Here is a 23452-nt window from a genome sequence, read left to right on the forward strand (position 1 = left end):
GAGATTTAGATTCACTGGGATTGAAATGTGAGCTCATATTTAGCATGATATCATGTAAGACCTTGTGTAATGCGTATGCAGTTGGCTACAGAGGCAACTCAAGGCAAGGAGAGCGCTGCCAAGGCATCAGGGGACAGCAGCCATGTGACCATGGTTACAGGGATTGGTTTAGTGCAGATGTGACATCAGCAAGCCTCCCACAGCCTCCCTCCTCCCCTCTCTCTCTTCATCTCTCTCTCGCTCACTGTGGTTTTTTTTTCTCCCTCCCTCGCCTTTCCTCAGCATCCCCCCCTCACAGAGATGGCGTGTGTCGGTGCAGTGTCTGGGGCCTAGCACGCACACACCGAGGACCCCTTCCCCCGGATTAGCCGCATATCGCTCGAGTGTCTCCTGGCATTGTGTCCTCCAACCTCTGCTTCTGCCTCTCACCACCTCCCTGAGCGGGTGTCCGGGGGTAGGGCCCTTGTGGGTGGAGGGGAATCAACATCGTGCTTTGCTGCCGGGAGGAGCTGTGCAGAATTAGCCATGCCCTGCCCAGGCATCCTTTGACCGGCAGGACTTCTCCGTTTGCCTTTGCCTGCAAACCAGAAGGCAACATAGGATGAAAATCTGCAAAGATGATGCAAGGTGAATTATCCGTTTGTGTTCTCCTTCTGCTCCTCTTTTATTTTCCATCATGTGTGCCTCTGTGTCCTCCTCCTACCCTCTTGTGTCCTGGTGGGCCATTGAATCCAGTGATGTGATCTGCCTGACTGTATGCACGCATGACCGTGACAGTGTGACAGGACGAGAGGAGATGTGTGTGAGATGAAGGGAAAGGTGTGAGGAGAGAAGAAGTGGCATTTGCAACACTTACTGGTGTTCCTGTTGTGTGTGTGTGTGTGTGTGTGTGCCTGCGTTTCTCTATCATGTTGTGTTTGCGTGTGTGTTTACTCGTGTGACTGTGCACAGCTCTGACTCTGGTTATACTGTATGCTCAGCATATCTCAAAGTGAGGAAAAATCTGTTTAGCTACTTCCAATCATACATCTCCTGCCAGGAAAGTGTATTTTTTTGCCAGGGATTTCACAATATGATAAAGATCACTCTCATTTAGTTGATTATGGTGAGCCTACATTATTAGGATCACAGTCAATGAGTTAATACCTTTATAGTGACTTGAAAACACTGCCTAACTATAAAATTGTAACCTAACTAATAAAATTATTATTACATTATTTTTACTTACAAGTATATTTGCATATATACTTCGCAAACACACACGGTCCCTGTGTTGCATACAGGATTAACCAAAGTCGAGTGGTTGAGTGCAGTTAAGTGAGTCATAAACTGTGATAGAAGAACTACATCATACATACAAGCCGACATGAGAGATGCTGTACCATCCATTAATGCCAATGTGGTAATGGAAGGTGGCTATTATTAGTAGAAGGCTCGCAGTCAGCCTCTCTTTGACATTGTACTCAGTTCCACACTCAACTCAGATGTCACACGTTTACCATAGCCTTTGTGAGCATGCGTTGCTCACAGCATCGTAAAGATGCCGTGAATGTGCTGCCTTAATGGCATGTGGGTGATTCAGTATCGTTAAACGCACTCACAAACATCTCCTCGTCTCTGATTGCGGTTAATTCTCAGAGTGCATACAAATAAAAAACCCCAAAAGGATTTAGAATTTTGAAATGAGGGATTATTTGCAGTAAACGTGCAAAGATAACAGAAAGTCACTGGATTATGTGGCCGTGTTTGAAAGCTGAGTGGGCGGAGATGCACGTGCGTTCTAAAAAAAGGGCACAAATATGGCATCAGCCAGTGGTGTTTCACTGTTGCAGGACATCAGTCGGGCGAGGTAATGTAACTCAGTGACCAAGGTGCAGTTGCAGAAGGTCATAGTGGAGTTAACACTGTGTTACAGTTGGAATAAAGTTATATAAAATGTTGTATTCAAGGTAAGAGTGAATACGGTGAATACTGTACTTGCAGTCAGCACATTTGTACTATTTGTACTTGGTGTAAGTGTACAAACAGTAGCTGAAGAGAGGGACTGGGGGGCAGCATGTTATAACACTGTTAGTGCTATAACATGTTGAGTGAATCCTCACTGGTCAGAACTGGTTGGTCCGGACATTGGTTGTACTGTTCCTGTCGTGAGTCGATCTATGTGTGTAAATAATGACGAAGAGCAAGATTTTTCCCAGTTTTGCACTGTTGACAGCCAATGTGGACAACTGCCTCATTCATTTTTTGTCATTTATAAAGATTCTTCTAATGCTCATTGCATAGAGAAGAGTTTGACAGCTCTGGGGGAAACCTTATATCAGTTACTGGGTTTCTTCTAGAGCTTCCTGCTGAACTCTCTAGTCATAAACGCCACAAACTGTGACTGATAACAAACCAGCAAGTTTTTGTCGATGAATTATACACAGAGTCATGTGGTAAGCATGCAGTCGGTTTGTGTCACTCTATTTCCATTCAAAAATCACAGAATTTTATGACTGGATCTCAGTTTCCCACAGATTTCTGAACAACAGCAAAAGAAAACATGCAAGACAGGGGCATAGTGCCCTGTACAAAGCTTCCTCCACTGATGAAGAGCACATGATGCAGGAGTAATCAGTGTTGAGCAGCCCAGTTATCTTCTAATACATCACAGGCCCTGACATGTCCTTCAGTGCTCAGGAGAGCTTCGTGTCCAGTGAATGAGCCACAGTACAGTGCACTGCACAGCCGTGCTGCTGCTGCTGGTACGATTTCAGTGTGATGATGGAAAATAAATCCAAGGCTCAAGGTTTACTTTGATTTGATTTTGAGGAAGAAGCACAACAGTATTTAGAACATGTAGACAAAAAACATGAGCAATTAACAAACCGAAAAAACACCAAATCATAATACAATGAGTTCCATTTTTAACCACAACCCACTGAGGATAAACGGAGGTAAACGGAGGTGTTTATCCTCCCAACTGTCCATCTCGTGTCGCTGCTACTGAAGTGTAGATTTGGGAATGAACTGCACTCACAGGTCGTCGTCTAAAACGCGGTATAAACCTTTCAGTAGCTGGAGCAAGAGTAAGAGTGTGCCATCTGCATGAACTTGGAAAGGTGCTTTTCTTTATCTGAGGTTTTGCTTTTTTGAGCATAATTAAAAGAAGACAAGCTAATTATGAACTTGTCTCATCAGTCGCCACAAGTTTTTCAAGTTCAAGAAAAAGTCTTTGTTGGGGTTTTAAACAGCTCTCCTCTCCTCTAATGATGAAAAGTGACGTCACAGGAAACACACCCTGTGTATTATGTGTTTTCTACTCGAGACATGTTTTATTCTTTGTTGGTTTTGCTGCTGGGGGTGTTGGCATCTACTCTGGCTTCTGTAGTTGCTCCTCTCCTCCCCTCCAGCCTCCATCGAATCTCGCTAATGAAGTGTACAGATTGATCAACCTTTGCTCGAGTTTCCTCTCCATTTTATATTGTCAGGGAGAGGACACTTAAGGAAATTGCACGGTCTGCATGGCTACGTTTTATGCGCGGGCCTGTTTCAGATGGCAGGATGTTTGTGTCTGAAACTGATACATTGCACGAGTCCGTGTCCTGTCTGTGTTGCTCGACTTTAAATGGATCCCTCTCTCTGTGTGTTTTTAGGACTCAAAAACCGAACCAGGAAAGCTCTGGGTTTACGAAAGAAAGACAAGGATGCAGACGCAGCGTGAGTTTGCTCACAAACACGCTTACAACTTAACAAACAGCATGGCAGTTCTACACTTAGATAATGTGATTAAAACTTAATACTCTGAAACAGATTTTTTTTTTTTCTCATTTGCTCATTTTAAACAGCATTTTTACTGCAGCCAAATTTGGCTGCTTGAGTTCAGAAATTTAACATTTAAGAACTGTGTCTCAAAAAAGTACAAATGTGTATTTATTTGTGAAAGTAAGATATTGACAGATGCATTACTTTAACTCAAGGATGATATTGGACTATACTTAAACCAGGTTTTGAAATCCCAGATGGAATGAGAAAAGTATGATAAAAACATTTGTTCTCTCTTGTCACCTGAAACAGGAGCTCGCCTGACAAAGAAGGGACTGGAAGTGGAAAGAAAGGAAGTGTAGGTGTTTTTTTTTGTTCATTCTTGAATTATGACCTTTAAGTTAACTCTTTTTCCCCCCCAGGATTTGGATTTATCTTGTGACTTTTAACAGAAGAATCCGTCCAAATATAGAGGTGTTAAAGAGAGTTAAGATATTGTCATGTACCGTCATTCCATGTACTGTTATTACCTTTAAAAGATAATAAATCATTTTATTACAACATTTAAAAAGTCTGATTTGGCAACAAATATACAAACCAAAAACCTCACAACAGTTTAGCAAGTTTACCCCAAATCCCCAAAATGTCTCATTGCACATATAAACTGCATGCAGATGTGGACGATCATTATGACCATGATAAATAACGGTCAGCGATGTGACACCATTTTTTTCTAACAATTCTGGTATTTTCTCATCATATCCTGATACCAGAATATGATCTTAGACATTGAATGTCACCGTTACTGACTCAAATGTAAACCTCTCCATTTTATTAATAGAAAAAGGCCAATGGGGCACCCAATGGTTTCTATGGGGAGATTGACTGGGACAGATATGTGAGTACACACAATCTACTCTCCTGTTTTAATTACTCTTTACTTACTTCTATGCTCAGCAGAGACTCTGCAGCTCTGTGCAGTAAATATACAGTGCGACGTGCTGTTGCGATCAGGGTCATGTAACAGTAGCCGTACAGTCAGTCAGTCAGGAAGCCGACTGTCTCTGGCAAGACATCTGTGAAATGGGATCCGCGTTTTTTAAACAAAGTAACTCAGAGGCATGAGTTTAGCAGCTTGGCTGTGCCAGTGTGTATGATACACTAGAAACGACTCATTGCCTCCTCTTCTCTTTTGTGCAGGCCTCTCCTGACGTGGATGAGGAGGGATTCAGCTTGCGGCCTGGTGACGAAGGCGATGATATCCTTTCACTGGAAAGAAGGAGCGGTGGGTGGTGGGAGCAGATCCGAAAAATTATTGGCCTGTTTGGCTGAATGAGTCATTGGATGAGTCTGGCTCAGTATTAAACTGGTCGAATTGAATAATCCATCACTCATTCACCACACCACATGTCTGACAAGAAACTAAACAAGTGTCAGGGCCGCAGGTAAGAAGTCATATTATATTTGAATTGACTCCGCAGCTGTCACAGAGCCACAGCTCTTATTAACAACTGACCTGCAGTTCACAGGTATTTTAAGTTCCTGCTCCCACAGGTGTCAGCAGCTGTAGATTTGACGTAGATTCTTAAAGAGCGGGATGAATTAGCCGAGGCAGCATGAGAGACACATGGAGACACCGAGCACATGTCTCACTCTGCACATGAACAGCGTCTTTCAGTAAAATGTCCATATTTTAAAAGGATGAAGGAACAGCTTTAAAAGCCGCATGAAATTTAATCACTCTCCATTGCTGTTATTACATATTGTACTTATTCTGCTTTGTCCTTGACGAGACCTCACTTGCTTCCAAAGGTAAGCACTTTTTCTCCTCCAGCGACTCAGAAGACGACGAGGACAGCAAGAAAAAGTTCAAAATTAAGATCAAGCCGCTTGTGCCGGACAGTGCCAAGTGTGTCCCTCCGACTATGGACGAGCTAAAAGCCTCAGTGGGAGGTTTGGCACTCTCGCCGTCTCTGGTGAGTGCTGCTGATCAACTCGCTCTTTTCCTACTCTACAAAGCACATAATGTGTACACCAGGGGCCTCAAACTTCTAAAAGTCATTCACTTTAATGACGATAGTTCACATAATCTCAAAATAACAGACTTTGTTCTCACAAATAATGATATGTAGTTCACATCATAAAACATATTTATGATGCAAAATTAATCTATAAACATGAAAACCAGCTATTTCATTTTAGGGGTGGGCCGCATGTGGCAAGTTTGACACCTCTGGTTTACATACTGCAGCTATATTACATACTGCATTACTTACATCTGTCTCTGTAACTGCCTCCTTGTTTTTTTTGCCTTCTGTTTTTTCAAAACTCGTCTGCCATCATCTTGTAGAAGAGAAGTCCGGTAAGCCTGTCACACATTTTCATCCTTGTATCACCGTGAAGAGAGCGACTGCACGGCATGAGCTAACTGAAAAGAGATGCCCGATAACCCCGCCCCCATTCACAAACCGTAATAATTCACTTATGAATTGGGCTGCGCAATAATTCAACAACAATATATACTGCAACTGTTTGTTGATGCCTGTTCATAAATAATTGGACAGATACTCGGGAGAAAAACCTTAATTATCTGGCATTTTATGGTAATAGTTATTGATACTGACTAATATGAAACTTAGTTGTTATGCTGCTGATGTTTTTGGCCATATACCGCCCAGCCCAACTCAGTGTGACTCTGCATGGACTCACTCTCTGCGTTTGTACCCTTTTTAGGCCTTGAAAACAATAGATTATTTTGTTCATTTTGTTTGTTTGTTTGTTTACCAAAAGCTTTACTTGGCCCTTTCTGGCAAAGCATTGCTATTACATAATGCACCATAATCATAACACACACACACAAAGCTTCATACCTACTGATTTGGTCTCAGTTAAATGCTCAGAGACTTGTGTCTTGTTTGAGTGTGCAGCTCTGTGTGTGTGTGTGTTGTAGGTGATGTTGCTGGTGTTGTCCCCATAATCTCAGCCTGTTATGGCTCCTGTTGCATTAATGTCGCAGCTTTGCGGTGAAAGTAAAGACATGCGGTGTGTGCAGTTTAAGTTGGTGTCCACTTAACTGATTTGTCACTCACTCTCTGACCCAGGTCTGTTCTCTCTTCCTTTTTGCTGGTCTCAGAGACGCAGCCCGGTGAGTTGATCACGCCCTCTGCTGGCGGTCTGCATCAGACAGCCTGTAACACTGCTCTTTGACCTCTGACCTGTTCAGACACAAGACAGGACACACAGCAACTTAAAAAGTAACCACATCTCAGATAATGTAGAGTCCACTTTCAGAAAACTATTAAAGAATTTTAAATATTTGTCATGTTCTATTTGGTCCAAGCAATTTGTCACTTTGTCACAAAAGAAAATTGTTATGTGTTTGTACTTTCATTCTTTATTACCCACATCCTTTATTTATCTTTTGTTTTGAATTGTTTCTTTTACAGGGGCAGATAAAAAGAAATTTGTCCTGTGAGTACACTTGATTAAACAAACTGCAGCTTCATAATAAAGCAGTGCATTTTCCTTGTCGAACACAAGACTAACAGAGTAATTTCTTCCATTAGGTGAGGAGATTGTCAGACCAAGACGCTCCACGCCAACTCCAAGTCCTGTCCCTGAGATGCCAAGGTGTGATTATTGACCGGTAACACCTCTCCACAAAAAAAAACTATAATTATCACATAATTATAGTTTTTTTTTTTTGTGGACAACCTGTTTGCAACTGTCTCACTTGAGCTGATTTGACAATGTTTTGAAAGTAACAGATATTTAAGAGTTACGTTCTACAATTTAAAACATTTTAATCTGGCCTTTCCATGTCAAGGGTACAAAACTAATTTCTCCATAAATTGTCCATATTTAATTTACCTTGCAGTAAAAGCAAAAGTGACTTTTTAAAGTTACTTAGGTGCTTCTTGTTTATCTGAAACCTGTTTATTTGTTCTCATGGCCCACCTGCAGTACCTTCAGGGCCCACCGGGTGGACGTGGCTCATACTTTGGGAATCATTGCTTTAGAGTAATAATCCTTTTTGTGCTTCTTCCTCTGCAGTGACCGGCTAACACAGAACGTTCCCGCCTTTTTTGGCCAGCCTTCAGAGACCAAATATGCCAGATATGATGGTCCGACCCTTATCACTAGACCATAATCAAGAACAGATTGACAGCAGAGATTACAGAGGTGATGGTGATTGTCTCCTTGTCATTCACAGTGGTTCCTACGGATATCTGGGGAGAATCAAGATCACGGTCAGAATCACCGCTCAGTAGAAGTTTTCCAATGGGAGGTGAGGGTCCCTGTGCCAGGATGTGTTTATGCATCATGTAATCTGGCATGCTTTACTGACCTGACCCTGTCATCCATGTCACAGCTCCTCCTCCGCTTCCTCCAAAAAACATTCCATCAAGAAGTCATTATGGATACTCTTCAGACTCTGCAGGTAAGTTCATCTTAAAGTGTTTAAACTGTAGAAGGTCCATAGTGTACAAATACTGTAACCCTCCCAGGCTATGAAACCCCTGCAATTTTGAATATTAAAGCGATTATACACCGATACAAACATACTTGTGGGGAGTATCTTCCACTCCGCAGTCAATAAACCCTCCTAAATGTTACACGTTTGACCTTTAAATTCCATGAGAGTGCTTAATTAAGGCCTTCTTCCCACTATTTGCAGCTGATCTACCCAACGGAAGAGGAGCTCGCAGTTCAGCCCCGATCTACCTGAACGTCCTGTCCCCCGCCTCCTACCGTGGCTCCCCGGGCCCCGACCTTGACGACGTGTTTGGCCCCTTTGACAGTCCTCGCGCCAGCGAAGAGACAATGTCACCCAGATGGGTCGTTTTCACTGAGGACAGACCTCCACCACCTGATGAACCTGCTCCCCCACCACCACCGGACTCTCCTCCACCAGACACACCTTCGTCGACTCCCTCAACCCCCTGCCTTTCTCCTGGTCCACCGCCGAATGAGCCCCCACCTTCGCCTCCACCTTTTTCACCCGGGTCTCCTCCTCCTTTTACACCGCCAGACTCACCCCCCTCCATTCTGCTCGGACCTCCTCCTCCGGATGAGCCAGCCCCTCCACTGCCTCCCAACTTCTCTTCCTCTAATTCGTCTCCAGTTTGCCTCGACGAGGAGGCGATCGACGAGGAGGTGCTGCGGTTTGCAGGATACTCTTCCTGTCCTGTCCCCATCAGCCCGGTGCCCCCTCTACCAGCGGAGCGGAGATCTCCTCGGACAGGAATTACTTCTCCCCTGGTCCTGGGGGGAGCAGGAGGAAGAAGAACCCCAGACAGTGGATACCTGAGAGATGATATCCCAGACTTTGTGGGCTCACCTAGAGAGCTGACACCAAGCTTCAGGGGAACGCCACCTCCTCTTCCTCCAACCACCTACAGATCTATTATGTCTTCTCCTGGGCCCCACTCAGGCAGCAGTGAGTACTCTGCTCTCCTTCTTGCCAGTTAGGCTGCCGTTCTGTAACAAAACGATCACACAATTATGCCTAAAATACATTTGTTCTTTGTGATTGGTTTGTATTTGATGATCTGATCCCACTACAGAACAGTCACTTATTATGCTTGAGTTTAAGGTTGTTTTTCTTTACTATTATGTCAAACTTTTGTTTCTTTTATCGCAACTGATCTCCAGTCAACACAAAATTACCTTTGAGTTCACTCCATAATAAGTTAACAAACTAATGGTGAAGGAAATCATGATTGTATGAGGCATACACTTTATTTTATTATAAGGAAATAGAAATGCTAAATACCGAATCTTCAGTTTCATGCCCTTTAAAAAGAGACTGATGCTTGTTCATGTAAGCACAAATATATATTTGTGTTTCTTTATCTATAAGCCACATAGGATCAACATTTGAATACTTCAGCTACAATAAATATATGTAAGGTTTCTCACTTCTGATGGAACGATACAATTGAGCAACAGCCTCTGTTTCCCTAATCCTCAGTCATTTCAATTAGAGTTTTAACATTTAAATCAAATAGTTAAACAGGATGTGCTTTGTGGTTTCTTCTTTTTGATGCCAAGGTGAACACTGACAAAGGACCTCACTTATATATCAGGCTGTATTAATTAAATATTAAATAGATACCAGTTATCACACATTTATCATTTATTAAATAGTGTTCAGTGAATACCTATGTTATGTTGAACGTTATAGTTTCTGTTTTTATCACGTGGCCACATCTCACCACTTGTGTTCCCACAACGCTTAAGTCATCCTAACACCAGCCTCACACCTCTGATGTTTCTCCTGCTTTTGTGTTGTCGTCTTCCGTAGTGGGAGGCAAAAAATCTAACATTAGTTGTGGGAGTGAAATGTGAAATTACACAATTCATCTTCAGACAGTGAAAAATGATGATGCTGATGTTGAATATAATCCTCTTGTTGTGATCTGAAGGCAGTGCTAACCACAGACACTGGTATGTACCGCAGGCCCCTCGTCTCCAGCTCGTCCTGCCACGCCTCAGTCTCGAGGCAGCCCGGTCCCTCCACCTCCTCCACCTCGACCATCCTCGCGACCAAAACTGCCCCCGGGGAAGCCAATCACAGACCTGGTACTTCCATTTCTCTGTCTTTCTCTGTCTCTCTCTGTCTCTATTTGTCTTTCTGTCTTTTGTTTTTCCTAAATGACACAGGTGAATTAATTCAGTGTGACTCTTCCTTTTCTTCATTCGCACTCGCAGACAGCAGATTCACAGTTTGTGTACTGTCTCCAGACTCGACCCTTCAGTCCACCGGTTTCAGGCAGCCCCCCGCCGTTCGCCCCCCTGGCCCGGGCAGAGAGCTCTTCCTCCATTTCCTCCATTACCTCGCAAAGTGCAGCATCTACTCCAACCTTAGGGAGGGACCTCACCATGTCCACTGCAGGTACACCACTCACAAGTCAGCCTGGTCTTTAAGCCTAGTTCACACCACATGATTTTCAGCCCTATTATTCGGTTGCAGACGAGTTTTCAAGTCGCAGCGAATGACTCCAGCTACGCCAGCCAGTCAGGACAGGGTGCAACAGCTGAAACCCAAACAAGAATAAAATAAGTGTTCATCAGAGAAAAAGAAGGAAACAGGAAAAGAAAAATATTACATCTAAAGTCATTTTCACATAGTCCCAGTCACACTTTTGCACTTTAGTCAAACAAAACAAACCTTTTGAATAACGTATTCCCCTCCTCGCCTGAGGCAGCGCTGTATTAAGAATTACTGAAGGAGAAGACATGCACAGCGACCATGCGACTCCGAAAGTCGTGTAGTGTGAACTTGTCAGATTGAGCCCATGTTGTCTGTCACTCATCACTGTGTCCTTGCCTCACATTCTTGTCCCCTCTCCACGATTCTCTCCTCCTCATGTCTCCTCTCTCTCTCAGAGGCGTCACAGCCTCTGGTATGGTTTGACCATGGCAGGTTTTATTTAGCTTTTGAAGGTGAGTCCAGCCAGAAGTCCCTCCAGTGCATGTAATGAAAGCACCTGCACTATTTCTACCTGCGGTCTTGTCCACACACATGTCCAGTGAGGCACACTACTGCTGTCCACCCTATCCTATGTCCTGCTCCCTCACCTCAATACCAGAGTCACAAATGTAGGGTTCAGTTTTGCTTTTTTGTGTGTTTGTTTATACTCCCCTGTTCTGTGTGCGATCACCCACGGCTAAACTTTTGTGCAACCCAGGGAAAAGATGTAGTTTACATTATGACCCTGTAATACTATTAACATCTTACTTCCTGAGTGATCCAATCATGGGTACAGGCGTGAAGTACAGGTGTGAACGCTCCCAGTTTGTCTTAAATGTGTCCTCATATCCTATCTCAAAAAAAACACACACGATCATGTTCCTGATCCACGTCAGTTTCATGTTTCTTTTTTAAACTAATCAGCACTCACTGCCACAGTATTAACATCACTATATGTTGTTTTTCTGTACTATACAGTTAAGCAATTTCATGATAATGTAACAGCACAGAAAGACCTTTCAATCAGTTTTCCCTGTCTTTGTCTATTCCAATAAAGGCTGCTTGTGCCAGATGTGATCATATGCAGTTTAATGTCAGGTGTAAACAGTCATATTTAGCACTATCCTCATGCGTTTTTGGATCACTGAGAACAAATGTTAATACCAGGTCTGAACGGGAATCGTATGCTTTCCTATAAGATTTCTAAAAAAAATATGTGTGTTGTGTATTTTCTTCAGGATGCTCTAGAGGACCCAGTCCACTCACCATGGGACCTCAGGACACTCTGCCTGTGGCAGCTGCCTTCACAGAAACCATCAATGCCTACTTCAAAGGCGCTGATCCCAGCAAGTAAGCCTGCATTTTCTGTTTTGGAAAGATTTCCACTAATGAAGTGAAGTAGTAGTTGTAGTTGTAGTTGTAATGTTGAAGGTGCAAAGAAAGATTTTTGTTCAGCCTGATATTTGAGTTTGGCCTCGCCTCGTCTCTCTGTCCCAGATGTGTTGTGAAGGTCACTGGGGAGATGGTGCTATCTTTTCCTGCGGGCATCACCAGGCACTTTGCAAGCCAACCGTCCCAACCCATCCTCACCTTTAGCATTAGCAGCTATGAGCGACTGGAGCAGGTCCTTCCTAACCCACAGCTGCTCTGCTGGTAACAAAAACAACACAGAAAAAACCATATGGACATAGATTACTTTGTAACTTCAGAAGTTACAGTCACTCATGAAAGAAATGAATGAATATGTAATATAGAGTGGAGCTCATATCTAACTGTGTTCCTCTCATGCCTTAGTGATTCCACAGCAGACAGTGTAGAAACTAAGGAGTTCTGGGTAAATATGCCAAACTTGATGAGTCATTTGAAGAGAGTGGCTGAACAGAAGCCTCAGGCAACATACTACAACGTGGATATGATCAAATATCAGGTAGGTATCCCTCCATTGTGTCTATGTTTTGCATCCATTCATTCTTCTATCTCACCGTCTTGTGTGTTTATGTGTCTCTCTGTGTCTCAGGTGTCCGCAGAGGGGATCCAGTCCACTCCTCTGAACCTAGCAGTCAGCTGGCGAGGCGATGCCGCCAGCACAGACCTTAGAATAGATTACAAGTACAACACTGAGGCCATGGCTGCCCCTGTCCCACTACACAACATCCAATTCCTGGTACCTGTGGATGGAGGCGCCGCCAAACTCCAGGCCATGATCCCACCTGCCACCTGGTGAGGGTCGCTTGTACTTTTACTCTTCTTTTACTTGTCTTTTCAGACAACGTGTCTGTTGCGACAAAACACTTTTTCTCTTCCCAAGGAATCCAGAGCAGCAGACGATACAGTGGAAGATCTCCAGTCTCTCTCATAGATCTGAAAATGGAGGTGGGTGTTAGTGTTTCATATTGAACCATCAGTCCTTGCATTTTCTGTCCAGACCAGCCCACTACATTATCAGCAGAATCTCCTCTCATGCATACTACAAAGGAGAGTCATTGATAGCAGTTAACAAAAAAAGCATGTAACTATGAACTCAAGGACTAAAATGACAGCTATAGCAATCAATCAATCAGTCTTTATTCATTATAGTGTCAAATCACAATAGAAGTTATGTCATGACTAGGGGTGGGACGAGACTAATGGGAAGAACCCTCACGCTACCCTTTCAGTTTTTAGTCTGTGACTGTGAAAATCTTTAGGTGTAAGCCCAGCATTAGTTAAAACCAGACTCGGACAATAATAACAAAATATCCTGACAAATAATCTAAATAGAAACATATTACAGACAGTAGCAGCATTAGAGCTGAAACTCATTTGTTTTAACGGTGACTCAGTCATTATGAAACCATAAATAGAGAATTGAAAAACAAATAATTATCTATAGCTGTGTGAAAAAGTCTAAGACATGAATTATAGGTCTGAATAGATATGCATTCTCATACGTGAATGTGCAAATGTATTGCCCTACTTCCCGTCCGCAGCCAGTCAGCTCCACTCCTCACCAAATTCACAAACTGCAAGAAACAGCAAACATAACTTGTACTCAGTATCTGTGTACCGACAAGTATATGTAGCCATGTAAACTTTTTTGTAAACAAATTTAGCTGCCATGAAGGATGACTTAAGTCTCAATGCTGCCTGCATTGGTCTGGCTCTCTCCCTGAACTGACCAGCTGGACTTGCCCTGAACCTGTCTGGGCTGGACATAGGGAAAGCATTTATCATTGGATGGGGAAATAACTCAAAACCACAGAATAATGTACAAGATAAAAGATTAGTTCATATTGAACTAAACGTTCACGAGCGTAACAACACTAATGGCTTTGCCATGTTTTCATTATGACACTAGTGTTTTTCATTGCAAAAAAGTCAGATCTTTGTGACAATACATGAAAATGCTCAAGACAGCACTATACACAGCCATTTGAAAACTACAGATTATACCACGAAATAGTTATCACCTCAGTAAACAATAAATTAATTGAAAGATTACATTAAATTCAATGGCAAATATTGCAAATTAAACTAATTATTTCCTATAGATTTACTTGTATTTTGTGCTAAAAATTCAAAGAATCTCATCTGTACTTACAATACAGCTTGATTCTGCATCTCTATTTACAGCTCATTAGTCCATAATAATATCACAATTCGGCATATTTCAACAAAATCAACCACAACTACCAACAGTCACCTTCAACTCTGGGCTTATAAGTTGTCACAAGTGTGCAGTTAATTAGGTCACATCACATTCAATGTAAAAACGTTTTCTACTTTGTTTTGGACAAGTCTCAAAATGTAGCCTAGCCAGCCCCAGGCTAACGTGACTTACCATGTACGCCTCCACTCGCTCGTCTCCCGGCGCAGCAGCACCTGCTGGGGTGGTGACCCCGACACCAAATGGGTCTGTCAATGTCGAACATTAAGCAGCGTCCACCTCCAGAGACGTCAGCTTTTTAAGTCGCAGTTGTTTCTTACGCTTATCCATTTTCAGCTCAGCAGCAGCCCGTCCTGCGACTCCAGCACGTGCCATAAAGACCCGCCCATCCTGGTTTGTGTTGTGATTGACAGCACTGTCAGGGCACTGTCAGGGCTCTCTGAGCCTGTCAGCCCATGATTGATTGACAATGACAAACGTAGACCAATAATATGTGTTGATGCTGGCAACACACTGTGAGCCCTCTGTAGCCGACCCCATAGTGGACCAGATCGGCCCACATTGGGTCAATGGCCCACCAGGACGATGCCCTTTATGCCAGATGGCCAGTCCACCCCTGCATTCAGGACACATTGGGTGCTTTCAGACCCGTTAAGTACAACACAGTCAACAAGCCCTAATTTAAACCCCCTTACACCTTCTTTTTATTCATTCTGTATTTGGTCATGGTTTCAAAAATGCCTATGTGTCATATCACATTCCTGTGTATGTTTATTTATTTATGTGTTTTTTGATAAATTCATGCAAGGCAAGTTCCTCTCCGGGGCAGTAAAGGTATAATGTCATCATGTGTAGGAGTAGGAGCTCTCCTGGGCCGGTTTCAGACGACACAGGGTCCATGTAAACCCTCACAGCTGGCTGTCCAGTTCACCAGTGAGGGAAGCACTCTGTCAGGCTGTGACATCCAGCTGGTCGGCACTGGCTACCGGCTATCGCTGGTCAAGAAGAGATTTGCTTCAGGTCAGTCTGAGTATTGATATGAGCTCCATCTGTGGTCGTAACTTCCTTCAAGACATCCGATCATTAGATCTCGGTCAAATTGAGGAGCTTAACTCCTTTGACACCAAATAACAACACATTTTCGATAACCCAGCCTTACATGCACGTGTCCATTTGACTGTTGACTCTCCTTGTTTTTGAACCGCAGGGCTGACACGTTTCATTCTGCTTCACAGGGAAATATTTGGCGGACAATTGATTGACCCGTTTGTGGAGAAAGACCAAGAGAATCAGTGGCTTTTGACTGTGAAGACAATGGATCCATCCCATGTTCGGTGCATTTGAAACGTCATCTGTAGCAGCAGCCATTAGAACTCATGGTTGAAAGTAGACAGAATAAGAGACCGTAACACAGACTGCTGCTGAGTTTATGCAAGTAAATCCTTGGAAAACCGATGGGCTTTCACAGAGTAACATTTAGGGAAACCCTGATTCTTTGTTCTTGTGGATTTATGCAGTGATGCAGCCTTATTCATTTGTTTCTCTCTTTTCCCCCCCCCTGTCTATTACTGGTCATTGCACATGCACTGTAAAAGATAATGTGAATAGATTATATGATCCTAAAACAATCTCAAACACGGTTGAGAAGAGTGGACAATGTAGAAAAGTAAGTGTAGTATAGGATTACTTTGCAGTTATATTCTTGTAAGTTATAGGTTATATAGTTATATCTGATTTACACTGCCACCTCAAATCTGATTTTTTTCCACCATGTGTGAAAAATCTGTATTGTTCATAGAATTTCTGTGTCTGTTTTATTGCAAAGCCTATTCTATTAGTCTCGCGATAAGAGGTGATCGATCAGAGTCAAATTGACTTACAAATTGAAATCAGCACGCTTAATCCTGAATGTGCTTTTTAATGGAACTTATTTGGGGAAACAATGAGCACGACGTGAGTATTTTTTAAAGACAGTGTGACATCAGGGAAAGAATAATTCGATTTGAGCCAAAACAAAACGACTTGGTGCTCGGTGAGTTAAATCTGCTTGTATGCTATTACTAACCTGACTCAGTTTAAAGCCTGTGATGAAGCTACAGTTCACTAATTGTTCGTCACTTTACAGCAGACAGAAGATGTTAGCGAAAAGCTGGTGAACAGTGAAATAATTAAACATTTTCTTCCTGAAGCAGGTTATTATGTGACTTCAGCAAACAAGGTAAAGGCTATTTGTGTGATAATTTAGCGTCACATATTTGACATTATGTGAAATGGTGGCATTTCACTGTCAACTGGTCAAGTGAAGCAGTTAAAGCGGTTTGACCTGCTGAAGAACAGAGGCATTACACTCTGGGCACGTGCAATGCTGAGACACATGAAACTAGATTTGAGTGGCATTTGTGGTGGTGTGTGATTGCTCAGAGTCTGTAACCATTAAGTGATATTTGTAAGGGAAAGCTGCTACTCTCGCTGGAAAGGTTTGGGTCAATTATTTTGACAACATGATTTATGTTCGAAAGGGCCTTAAGGTTTTAGAGATAAACAGAGCCACATGTGAGTGCCATACAGTGGTGAAACAAGGAGCTTTACGTTGCAGGAGAAATACAAAAGGACCTGGGAGGATGATTATGGGAGTTGCCTTCAATGCTGCTTTGAAAACGGGCCACTTAATTTGACTGTGATCTTTGACAGAAGTCTCCACAAAGATTCGTGGGGACATAACGAAGAGTAATGTCTATCGAGAAGGTAGCACTATTCGGGTCCTTGTTTTAATTTTGTTTCTTTTCCACCACGTTGAATAAATATTTTATCATTTTCTAACAGCAATATTTAAAAGAACAAAAATCTTAAGTGTAAAATGTGTACATAAAAAGCTATGTTTGAAATATTTCTCTGGGCATATAGGTGTGTCTGTGATTGTCTCTTGGTTAATTGATGTCTGCGCTCATCACACATTTTAGGTTCCGTGTAATGACAACGCCACATTCTCCGCCTATTCTTTCACATGTGGGTTTCTTGTACAAAACAAGTGTTGACAAATAACTCCGAATGGTGCCGCATGAAATCTGCATTTGTCCACGACCAGTTTTATCAATGCAATACCAGTTTATCAGTTTCAATAGGGCCATGATGTTACATGTTAGTGAGTAGCTGTGCAATGAGAGGAGACATTTTGCCTTTACATGACCTCCACGCTCTTTTTCCCTGTTGCTGCCCTGACAGAAGCTCATTCCATGCGTCTGATATCGGTGTTGGACTTGCACACGAAGCACATCTTCAGTTTCATTCATGAACCAAATCATGGCTAAATGTCATATGTGCACATGAGGACATGCAAGCATCACATTTTATGGAATGTTTTGTGTTCACTCACTGTTCGGGCCTGGGTGTAAAGTGATATTTAATTCTAGACGAGAGGAGGTGAGAGAAGTGCTTCACCACGTTTCTGTTAGAAATGCTTATGTTGTTTTGCCTTATTAAAGAGCAGACTCTCAGTCCTCTAATATCAGAGGACTGAGGGAGAACTTTATTTTCCCCACAACTTTCTGGCTGTATTTTTTTCACTGCAGTAGACACAGAATATGCAAACACGTCATGTAAATTTCCCATCCAAAGATTTTGAAAGTAAATATATGAAGAAGAAAAAAATCAATATCATGTAATATCTGTTTTACTTGGTAATAAAGAAGAGGAAACATGACATGTATCTCCCTGTGGTTTGTTCAGTGTTATTCAGGTAAATGTGCTCACCAAAATCATCTTTTTTATGTTAATACAGAATTTTATTCAGATCATAGAGTGACATAGATATATATTCCTTTAAAATTATAGCCATAATACATGAATATATATGTAATTTAATACAATTTCTCCAAGTTCTCCACACTATAGGTCACATCACATGACAGATGACAAACCAAAAGAGTCTTTTTCTTTAGCTTTGAATTAAACTATATCTCTTTTTTATTAATAATACTATTTTATTAATGGACGTTTTTTGATTAATCATTTCACTAATTTATTTGCTCCTTTTGTATTAATTCCATGATGATTTTTAATTTAATGATCAAATTATTTGAAGAAAATGTATTATCTTAATTTATACTAGTGCCTTCTTACAATCCATTCACCTATTATTTCAGCTATGGACTATTGTTGAGCCCAAATCTCGCGAGGCTTAGGGAGACTCTCGTTCCCTGCGTGCCCTCCCTCTGACCAAAGGCTAATGGTTGTTATGGCAACTCCAAGCTCCACGAGGTTTACTTCTGCACCGTTTATGAGGCTCAAAAATCGTTAAAAACGGCTTTAATTCAGTCTTCGCGATACTTCTTCACACTTTGACGCAGTCACTTGTCCTGAAAGTGTAAGATTGTGCTCAGTCAGAATTAGCACATAGCACTAGCAGTTGACAAACGAGGTAATGAAGTTATGTAAACATCACAGTTTTTTTTTTAATTCTTATTGTCTTTTTGTAAGCTAAGCGATAACATGGAACCCTTAAATTCCAAGTGTTTTAACTGGTGAAGTTATGTGTACTGTGCTTGTGTGCTAAGGTTTTATTTTAATTCTCCTGAAATCCATTTTGTGTATTATCATCCTGTGAAGATCTACAATAAGAAGAGGGAAGCTGTCATGTCCGATCTGCTGAAAGACAAATCCCAGAGACGAGAGAAGAGGACAGTGAAGGTTCCCTCAGAGGGAAGTCATGGCGCCAGAGGGAAGGAAGCAACTGTAAGGACTAAAGAGTGAGTAAACTGCATCGGCTTCAATCGTTTGGAATAGACACAACTTTAGGTTTGAACTAGTCAGTCACAGAATGATCCTTCTTTCAGCTCCATAAGTATTGTGTCATCCATGGATGAGCTAGGTCACCATGACGACAACGCTCGGATGGTTGTGACGATGGAGAACACCTACCAGATGGGTGAGACACACACACACACACACACACTGCACCACACCATCATCGCCAGCTGCTTATTTGTGTTTGTTATACTGTTGTGTTGTGTTTATTTTTGCGCACAGCACCTTACAAACGCTTCCCTGTCCCTGCTGTCGAAGACATACTGAAGGATGTGCTGACCAACTACCTGCAACAGGAGAAATATGAAGTAGAGTGGTCGCAAAAAATGACTAAAACTATATGTGAGGTAAAAAAAAAATCAAACCCAACACCTTTATATAGCTGTACCTACAAATTCTTGCTTGATAAAGAATCCTTCTTTTGATTGGCCCCTGCAGGTGATCAGAGCCCGTGTGAAGGACCTCATGATCCCCAGGTATAAAATAGTCGTCCTGGTCCACATTGGTCAGCAGTGTGGTCAGAGCATGCAGATGAGCAGCCGCTGTCTGTGGGACGCGGCTAACGACACCTTCGCCTCCTACTCGTTCAAGAACAGCTCTCTGTTTGGTGTAGCAACTGTCTATGCTGTTTACTTTGAGTGAATCACAGACACCGAGACAACACGCACAGGAGGAGACAGATAATGAATCATTTTGACCAGCATTGAATAGGTTGAATGGTGTTTATTTTTGTTAACATGGAAAATAAAATCACACTATTCTGACAGTGTTTTAAAGTCATGTTTTCGGTGAGACATCGTGGCAGATTGTCCCTCTAGCAGAGCATAGAGAGGTCATTTTTTCGACAGCCGAGTTGACAGCACACTGTTTTGAGTGCTTGGTTTTGGTCACGCCACTGACGGTCCATCAACGGCACATCTGTCGCTTCCAGGGAGTTTGGCTCCTGGTTGCCTGTCAAGAATTATTATTATTATTATTATGACAACATGTTTTAACCAGGAAAGCCTCCTTTAAAATATCTATCTATCTGTCTGTCTGTCTGTCTATTGACATTACTCCCAATTCTTCACAGTTGATTTAAAAACAAACAAAGAGAGCAGCTCTTTTTTTCTTCAAAGAATTCAAAGTTCATGTTTATTGTAATGTGGTGGTTTATAGTTGTGGGTTTAACCATCGAGCTGTGACTTACTGACCTTTTGGCACAGTGTCCTCTTCTCCCATGAGTCTTCTCCACCTGGATCCTCCACAGGTGTACACCACCGCGCGAACAAACGCCCGGCCGCACAGCCTCAGTGTGTTCGTTTCATCCTGTGTGCGAACATGTACTACACACAACACACACAGCAACATCGAGAGCAGGAGTAGGGATCTCATGGAGCTCAAAGACTGCTGGTCCTGTTTTTCAAAAAAAATACACACTAACACCGTTTGTTGACGGTCAGAGACACCTGTCCCTCATCATTCCCTTTTATGCCCGGTCTCTGGTGATGTCACACGCTGATCTCAGGTAAATCCTGAAGAGGCCACGTTTGTTATCTTAGGTGAACATCATGGGCTTTTAACAACGGATGTCACTCAGACCATTTTTGGATGTGTGTGGGAATCTAATCCATTGTGATGATCACTGATTAACTACCTTTTGGTAGATGTTAGAGAAATAAATGCTCTTTTATGTCAGAACTGCAGGGTTTTTTATTGCCATGGATTAGGTTAAGTGTTTTTTAATGGACAGCTGGAGATATCCCCTCTGCAACAGACTGAGGTGATGGCTTTCTACATAGCAACATAGAGGAGTGTGTGTCCACTATCATAGACATTAATCAGCGATTCCGGGAAGAGACAGTTGCATTTACAAGGGCACTAGTCAAACTGAGCTTTGTCATGGAATAGAGTTGATCTCAGAATAGTCATTACCGGCCATTGTCGTGCAAGAAGAAAAGGCGGGGCTGGAAAATAACATTAAAATCATTGTTTATGTTTTGATTATATCTTTCTTAATTTTCATGTAACATTTTGCACATGACTAGTGAATAAGCTGTTATACAGTATCTGGTGGCCAAAAATGACAGTAATTATTCCTTTACCTCCCATTGAATAGCTTTTATCTTTTAGATTTACATGTATTTTCATTTTTGTGAAACTTGCAGGACTTTCAAAGACTTCTGATGTAAAACCTTGCATTAAGAAGTGTAATGTCCCACGTTGTTATGGTAATTAGTGATCCGCATCACAGGATTTTCATTCATGCTGCTTTTAGGAACTCAAAACAGGATTTTTGCAAAACATTTAACATTTTATTGCTGATAGATTTAACACAATGACTATCAATAAGCATTTAAATATTATAAGTATTGATAATTTGATATTCAATAATTTGACGAGTATTTATACTTATATAGTATAAGATGACTTGATGTGGCGAAGAAGCTGAAAGAAAGGATTCAAAGGATTCAAAAGCTTTATTGTCATTATGCAAAGATAACATGTTATGCTGCAATTATAAGTCTCCTTTCTCCACGCCACACACTATACCTGATCACTTGTGTTGAAGGAGAATAGGGAAGAAAATGCGAAAGAAAAGGAAGAAAATGCTAAATACTATGCATTATAACCAGCATTTACAGTATGTGGATGCATAAGTGCATAGAGTTGATCTCAGAACAGTCATTACCGACCATTGTCCTCCCAAGAAGAAAAGATGACCAATGTCCACAGCAACATGGGACATTACACGTTTATTGTTCTATTTTCTAATTTCTTGGACTGTTATGTCTAATTTCTTGGACCTATATGCACTGACTTGATATAATCTTCCTCGGTGAACATGGTAACAGAGATGTTATCAGCACGTCTGTGTGTAATTTCAAGCGGCCGTAGTTTCAGGCGGCTTTTCTTAACAGCGCCACCAGCTGGACACAGAAGACACCGCTTCAATATTTGCGGTTCCAGCAGTTCAGACCAGACGACACCAAAGACGGTTCAAAGAATGTAAGCATATAGCATTTAATTGCTGCCGTTAAATCAATTATGAATGTCTGAGTAACACGTTAAAGTTTCCGTTTGCTATTCTAAGTGTCTTTAAAACATTTTGTTGTTAAGTAGGATCATTTTTTCCATCGTTTTAATTAACCACCACCACCATGACGCACTTGCTAAATCCACCAACTTAAAAAAAGTAGTTATTCGTTAATTTAGTGAAATACAGAGGGATATTTGGGAGCCTTATTATTCGTGTTGTCCTTAAATGATATTGTTATTCGAGATGATTAAATGATTGGGTTTTTGCCGGAGTTTGGCGGCTCTTTCTGTTTAAATGGGAGCGAAAATGAGCTTCCTTTACAAAAATGTATGATGAAGTTCAGAGGACTATCTACCTGTCTATCAGCCGTTCACTCATTTTGAGATTCCATTATTAAATGAGACGTTTAACTTGGGATGTGTAATAGTGAGTCATTTTTAAGAACTATTCTGCACGCTTGAATGTTAGATTATGTCATGTACTGTGCTTTTTAAAAAAAAAATGCCTCAAGCTCATCTATTTTTATGACATTTTTAAACTTCTGTATATACACTTGTCTACCCTTTACACTTGCTGTAGAATAGATTGCAGTCTGTGTTGTCTGTTTAGAGTAATTAAACACGCCAGTTGCCTTTTACGATGTAATACTTTGTACTGCTCTTGTTGTCAAAGATTTGGCTTCTGGAATAAGAGAGGAAACCCTTCAGCCAATCTCTAGGGTTCCAAGAAGGAGTTCTTTCACTGAGGAAGCCCCAGCTCACTGCACATTAAAAGAGACGGTTGGACTGAATTGTACAGTCACATGAACTTAAATATAATTTGTTGGTTCTGCTGAAAAGATTCACCCAGGGCCTTTGTTGGAAATACCATCACGGAATAATTTACCTCAACAGTTCATTTATTGCATATTTATCTTAAATATATGTATTGATTGAATGCAACTGGTATGTAGTGTAATATTTAATGTTAAATTACAGTCAAGGTTTCTGGCACTACCTCGCATACTATCAAAGTGCAGACAAGCTTTTTTTTTGTATAAGGAATAACTTGATAGTAGCTGTTACATGACTAATCTTTTATTGTTAGACCCAAGGTCTTTGTGTGACTGTGAGGAAAAAAAAGCCAGAAAGAAAGTATAGCTAGTAGTTGAGATCTAGTAATTGCGAATGTCACAGCCTGTGATTCAACTACATTTTACCTGATAATGAGCTAATTGTTCAAATTACACAAATTGCTCCACATCAACTAAGTAGTTAGCTAAAGG

General features: G+C 41.6%; 2 protein-coding genes across 8 annotated transcripts; both read left to right on the top strand.

The window, feature by feature from the left end:
• Nucleotides 1-219: 219 nt before the first annotated feature.
• On the top strand, nucleotides 220-18066 carry LOC131464070 (SH3-containing GRB2-like protein 3-interacting protein 1). Of its 6 annotated transcripts, none has more exons than XM_058636355.1 (24): nucleotides 220-627; nucleotides 3636-3699; nucleotides 4057-4102; nucleotides 4586-4642; nucleotides 4945-5002; nucleotides 5545-5720; nucleotides 6095-6106; nucleotides 6878-6889; nucleotides 7191-7215; nucleotides 7311-7374; nucleotides 7798-7868; nucleotides 7958-8032; nucleotides 8117-8185; nucleotides 8423-9184; nucleotides 10208-10329; nucleotides 10459-10642; nucleotides 11137-11193; nucleotides 11959-12070; nucleotides 12218-12373; nucleotides 12515-12647; nucleotides 12738-12940; nucleotides 13029-13093; nucleotides 15228-15386; nucleotides 15602-18066. In XM_058636355.1, exons 1-24 carry the CDS (start codon nucleotides 618-620, stop codon nucleotides 15622-15624), a joined length of 2715 nt encoding a protein of 904 aa, XP_058492338.1. In that variant the 5' UTR covers nucleotides 220-617; the 3' UTR covers nucleotides 15625-18066. The 6 variants fall into 6 exon arrangements, with proteins under 6 accessions (XP_058492338.1, XP_058492346.1, XP_058492329.1 ...); XM_058636363.1 differs by having other exon boundaries at nucleotides 10492-10642; nucleotides 15222-15386; XM_058636346.1 differs by having other exon boundaries at nucleotides 221-627; nucleotides 15222-15386.
• A 541-nt stretch (nucleotides 18067-18607) lies between these two features.
• On the top strand, nucleotides 18608-19933 carry dynlt5 (dynein light chain Tctex-type family member 5). Of its 2 annotated transcripts, none has more exons than XM_058638850.1 (5): nucleotides 18608-18783; nucleotides 18972-19111; nucleotides 19199-19290; nucleotides 19392-19516; nucleotides 19608-19933. In XM_058638850.1, exons 2-5 carry the CDS (start codon nucleotides 18999-19001, stop codon nucleotides 19809-19811), a joined length of 534 nt encoding a protein of 177 aa, XP_058494833.1. In that variant the 5' UTR covers nucleotides 18608-18783; nucleotides 18972-18998; the 3' UTR covers nucleotides 19812-19933. The 2 variants fall into 2 exon arrangements, with proteins under 2 accessions (XP_058494833.1, XP_058494841.1); XM_058638858.1 differs by having other exon boundaries at nucleotides 18608-18729.
• Nucleotides 19934-23452: the final 3519 nt, after the last annotated feature.

The sequence above is a fragment of the Solea solea genome, chromosome 1, assembly GCF_958295425.1.
Source record: "Solea solea chromosome 1, fSolSol10.1, whole genome shotgun sequence".
Lineage (NCBI taxonomy): Eukaryota > Metazoa > Chordata > Actinopteri > Pleuronectiformes > Soleidae > Solea > Solea solea.